This window comes from Lonchura striata, unplaced genomic scaffold (assembly GCF_046129695.1).
Source record: "Lonchura striata isolate bLonStr1 unplaced genomic scaffold, bLonStr1.mat Scaffold_151, whole genome shotgun sequence".
NCBI lineage: Eukaryota > Metazoa > Chordata > Aves > Passeriformes > Estrildidae > Lonchura > Lonchura striata.
In genome coordinates this window covers 1-5092 of record NW_027461100.1, presented here as the reverse complement: position 1 = coordinate 5092, position 5092 = coordinate 1, and the positions used below count along the sequence as shown (strand labels likewise).

At 57.2% G+C, this 5092-nt stretch overlaps 1 protein-coding gene across 3 annotated transcripts; it reads left to right on the top strand.

The window, feature by feature from the left end:
- The first annotated feature begins 210 nt into the window (after positions 1-210).
- Positions 211-3753, top strand: LOC144248491 (UBX domain-containing protein 1-like). 3 transcript variants are annotated; one of them, XM_077790643.1, is made up of 7 exons: positions 211-437; positions 682-735; positions 1222-1341; positions 2063-2195; positions 2437-2583; positions 3179-3230; positions 3487-3753. In XM_077790643.1, the coding sequence occupies exons 1-4, from the start codon at positions 385-387 to the stop codon at positions 2070-2072; spliced, it is 237 nt and encodes a 78-aa protein (XP_077646769.1). In that variant the 5' UTR covers positions 211-384; the 3' UTR covers positions 2073-2195; positions 2437-2583; positions 3179-3230; positions 3487-3753. The 3 variants fall into 3 exon arrangements, 1 of the variants encoding a protein (XP_077646769.1); XR_013341786.1 differs by lacking the exon at positions 682-735; XR_013341785.1 differs by lacking the exon at positions 1222-1341.
- Positions 3754-5092: the final 1339 nt, after the last annotated feature.

The window sequence follows — 5092 nt, the reverse complement described above, 5'->3', positions numbered from 1 at the left end:
CGCTTGAAAAGTGCTGCCGCCTTGTGGACAAAGGGCGGTACTGCAGCCCGGCCGCCCGCGGCCTCCCTCTTGCGAGTGGCTTGGCGCAGACTCGCTTGAAAAGTGCTGCCGCCTTGTGGGCACAGGGCGGTACTGCAGCCCCCCCAGCCAGCGCCCGGCAAAACCGGCGGGAGGGGCGAGGGGCGGCAGCGAGCGGCGAGCGGGGCGGTGTCTGTGAGTGAGGGGAGGGCTGGAGGCGGCTCCGCGGCGGCGCCGGATTAGGATGGCAGCGGCGAGGGAGGCTTTCTGTCCCGTTCCGGCCGCCGTCCGTACCGGAACGCTTTGTGCCTTTCTGTCCCTCGCCGGCCGCCGTCCCCCACGTGTCGGGAGCCCGGCGCCGCCGTGATGGCGGCGGGCGGTGGGACCGGGCTCGGGCGGCTCTGGAGGCGCTGCTGGAGGTGGGATTCGGGGCCCGGCGCGCTGAGGGCGGCGGCACCGGGGGGACAGCGGGGGAGGGCGGGCGGGAGCAGCCGGAGGGGACCCGGCACCGGGAATGGGATTGGGGGGGGGCGGGACACACGGACAGGCCCCGGAGCCCTCGGGACCCCCAAAACTCCACCGGGACCCCCAAAAAACCCCCCGGGACCCCTCAGAACCCTCTGGGACCCCCCAAAAATAACCGGGAGCCCCCCGGTCCCGCAGGGCGAAGGCGCTGGCGCTGACCGGGAACCGGGGAGTGGAGCCGGCCATGGACTGGTGAGGGGGGACCCCAAGAACACTCCCGGGACCCCCAAAAATACCCGGCGGGATCCCCCCAAAACAGCCCCGGGATCACCAAAAACAGCCTCGGGAACCCAAAAATTCCCTTCAGAAGCCCCAAAAATCCCCCTGGGACCCTCAAAAACCCCCTGAGACCCCCAAAATTCCCTTCAGGACCCCAACCCCCCCCCCCAGGACCCCCAAAATTCCTCCCAAAAACCCCCTGAAACCTCCAAAATTCTCCCCAGGACTCCAAAGCCCTCCCTGGGACGCCCAAAATTCTCTTTGGGACCCCAAAACTCCCCCTGTGACCTCCAAATTTCCCTTTAGGACCCCTGAAATTCCTCCTGGGACCCCCAAAACCCCCTGAGACCCCAAAAGTCCTCCTGGGATGCCCCAAAAACCTTCTAGAACCCCCCAGGACCCCCTCCAATTTTGGGTCCCCCCCCGATTCGGGGTTCCCCCCGGTTTTTGGGTCCCCAGGCTGGTGGCTCATGAGGACGACCCCGACTCGGACCCCGAACTCCCCCCGGGTTTGGGGGCGCCGCCCGCGGGCCTGGGGGGGCCCCGGCAGCCGCCGGCCCCCGAGGACGAGACCCAGAAGTGAATTTTGGGGGTCGGGGGGGAATTTGGGGTTTGGGAAGGAAATTTTGGGGTATGGGGAGCTCAGGGATATTTTGGGGTTCAGAGTGGTTAATTTGGGGTTTCAGGGTGTTTATGGGCAGGGTTTTCGGGTATTCTCGGGAGGGCTTTGGGGTATTCTTTGGTGGGTTTTAGGGTATTTTTGGGTGGATTTTTTGGGATATTTTTGGGACGGTTTTGGGTTGGTTTTGAGGCATTTTATGGTGAGTTTTTTGGATATTTTTAGGAGGGTTTGGGTAGTTTTGGGTGGGTTTTTTGGGGGCATTTAGGACGATTTTGGGGTATTTTTGGGTGGGTTTTGGGCTGAAGGCGGCTCAGCGGCGGCGCTGGAGAAGGATGGCAGCGGCGAGGGGGGCCCGGCGGGGCCCTGCCTTTGCCAGCCCCTCCTGCCGCCCTCCTTGGAATGGTTTGGGGCAGTATGGGGTTATTGAGGTAGGAGTAATTATTTTGTTGTTGTTGATTTAATGTGGTGTTTTTTTGTTTGTTTGTTGTTGTCGTTTGATGTATTTGGTTTGTAGAGCAGGAACTGTAGACAGAATCCTGCAGAAGTAATATGGAATTTGTCCTCCCAAAACCCACCCGGCTTCCAACCACTTTCAGCACGTGGTCTTCCTTAGCAGCACATGGTACCCCACACTTGGGAGCCGGTGCACTCTACTTTTCTCTCCTCCTTTGCTGACAGATCCTGCTGAGGCTGAGGACAAAGCCCTACCCCTACACAGACAAGGCAGCAGACCTGGTTCGGGAAGCCAGCGTGCTCCAGGCTGCTCCAGGACTCTGATCAAACATCAGCATCCCCGTCTCTCACGTTGATGGTATGTGGTAACCCCTTAAGAACAGAATTCCACCTTTTCTAACCCTAAGCAGCAAACTGGGGATGGGTAACTCTAGAAATCTAGAAATCCTGTCATGTAAGGACCTCCAGGTTTCAGCCCTCCGTGTGTCCTTGGTATCAGAAGCTGGAATTGCAGAGTTGCCACTTTACCTCCAAACGTAATTTTTGATGTGGTTGTGCCACTTTAACAGTATATGAAATCTCTCTTCGTGTTCTTGCAGCAGCATTTTCGAACCACAATGGAAATCTAGTCCTTCTGCCCGGAGCTGTTCACAGAATTGTGGAATTCCAGATGGGTTTGGATGGGAAGGCACCTTTTTTTTTGCAGCATTAGATTTTTGCAGCATTGCAGCTTTTCAAGCTTCTAAGTAAGTTACTTCATTCAGATTTAAACTCTCTTGAAGCATGCTTGATATGGTTTGTTTTTTTCATTGTTATGTTAGTTTTTGTTTTGGTTTTAATTTGGCTTTCTTTTTTGCCTGGCGTAGGAAAATTTTACAGCTCTCACTTTTTTCTTCTCCAGTTGAGTATTACCAGTGTTACCTTCTTAATTCAAAAACCATTTGCTGTATGGAAAAAGCACCTTGCCTTTGTGAAGGGCCAGGTGGGAACTGTTTTAATGGCCAGTGGCACAGCCCCGTAGCACACAATTCCCAGGAAGTGGGGAGCCCTCTGCCAGGCAGAGCCACCTGGCCAGGTTCCTGCGGGTGCTGCTGCTGTACCCGGCTGATGAGGTGAGAAGCAGCTTGGCTTTACTGCCAAAATAAAACTCACCCGTTTTCCTATGAATCCCAGCAAAGTGGTCCCAAAGGCTCTGTCACTCAGTCTCTGCTTCCATTGGTGTGGAGAGGCTGGATCCCAGTTATCACCCCAGCAGTGCCCCTGCCTCCCTTTTCCCCACTTTTCTGTTCCAGTCGTGCGAAACATTCAGGCTTTGTTTTCTTCCCCTGCGGTTCACTGCAGATCCCAGAAAACCCACAGGAGGGAAGATCATTCCTTGTGCTTCCACCTCCAGGTGAGAGAGGAGATGGTCACATCCTAGGAGCCTGATTTTGGAATGTTTTATGGAATTGGCCCAGTGGCTTTTACTTCTGGGTTCCTGGAGTCTGTCCCTGGCAGGTCCAGCCTGTGCTTCAACTGAGAGCCCTCAGTCCGCAGGGAAGTGAACCTTTGGGGAAGTTCTTACAGCTCTGCTTAGTGCTTTATGAATGGTGATGATTTTCTGGAAGTAGGCTGTCCATTCTGACCCTTTTTCTTCCCTCTCCCTGCAGACTGTACCTGCTGAGAGGCTGAGGTGAGACCAGGATCTGTAAAATCCCTGACTCTCCGTGTTTTCCTGAGGCTGAAGCCGTGTTTGCTGTCAGTGACGACAGGGTGGGAGATGCTAAACACTGAAAACTTTGGGGTTTTTCCCCTGAACTCCCCAAGACTCTCTGCAGCTGTGCCCTGTCTCTCTCTTGAAAGAGTTTCTGGATTTACAAAGGTTTTTACATTCTGCAATATTTATCTATAACTCGATTAAAAAGAATCATACTGTATCAATGTGGTGTTAATTACTTTGTTTGAGTCGGTTAATTAAAGCAAATTGTTGGTAAGGGGTTTGAACATCCCTTAGTTGGAGCTGGCAGCTCTTATTTAATTTCTCTTCATTCCTTTAATTTCTTTCAATTATTTCTTGAGCCATTACTGCAATTAGGATGTACAGTAAGGACAAGAGCATTTCTGCCCTGCTGGATTGGGAAATCCGAGCCCAATTCCTTGGAGAGATTGAGGGGATGGGGATCTGTGCCTCAAGCTGGGTTTTGACAGTGGGAATTTGGTGAGGAAGGAAGAGGAGAGATCCCACGGAAAGTGGCTGAGGCCAGTTCCGCTGGCTTTGGGTGCTCCTACCCCCGAGAAAATCATCCTGGCTGAAGGGAACTGGAAGAAGCCAGGGGGCTGCGCCGGGGGCTGTGCAGGGACCCCAAACCCTGGTCAGGGGCGCTGGGCAGTGCCAGCTGCAGAGGAACGCTGCAGAGGGGCTGCGCTGGAGCCCCTCAGCTTCCATGCAGAGATGCTGGCACTGCGGGGCTTTCGGGACACTGCCGAGAGGCTCCGCTGCCAGAGCCGGGGAGTTCTCCCGTTCTTTTCTGTCGTGCTGGGCACTTGGCAAGTCCTTAGAGCCCCGCAGGCTGCCAGTGCCAGCGGAGCAGCTGGAATCACAGACGGTCACACAGAAATCGGGCTGGGAGAGCAAATGAGCCGTTCCATGTTGTTTTTCACAACGCGTTTTGGATTTATACCAGAATCTCTTCTCTCCCCTCAGACCCCGTACCCCTGAGTTCTGAGTTTCCTCACAGAAATGTCTCGGCCTGCACCGGGAAAAAGAAAATTCCCTGGCACGGCGGGGAGCGGCGGGGTTTGGGGGTGCTGGGGCGGCACGGGGGTCCCCGCGCCCCGGCCGGTCTCGGTCAGCCCCGGGAAATCGCCGCCGCCGCCGGCTCGGCCCCGGCGCCGCCCCGGTGCTCCGGCCCGAGAGAGACCCCGACCCGCCCGCCGGGGCAGAGGCGGCACCGCCGGGAGCCGAAGCGGCAGCCCCGGGCCCATCCCGGCGGGCCGGGAGCGATGGCCCCGCCTCCATCCCGGGCGGGCCGGAGCCTCAGGGGCGGGGCCGGGCCGGAGCCTCAGGGGCGGGGCCGGCGCTGGCTCAGGTGCGCGGGACCGCGGGGCACCTGCGTGGGGTGGGGCCGAGCTTATTTAAGTGCCGGGAATCGCTGCAGCCGCCATTTGCTCACTCGGAGCGCGGTGCGGGTGGTGGGTTCTGTGCGGGCTCCGCAGCTTCGCCCGTCTCTCCTTCTCCCCCTTTACACTTCCTTCCTCCTGCTCCCATTCCCCTTC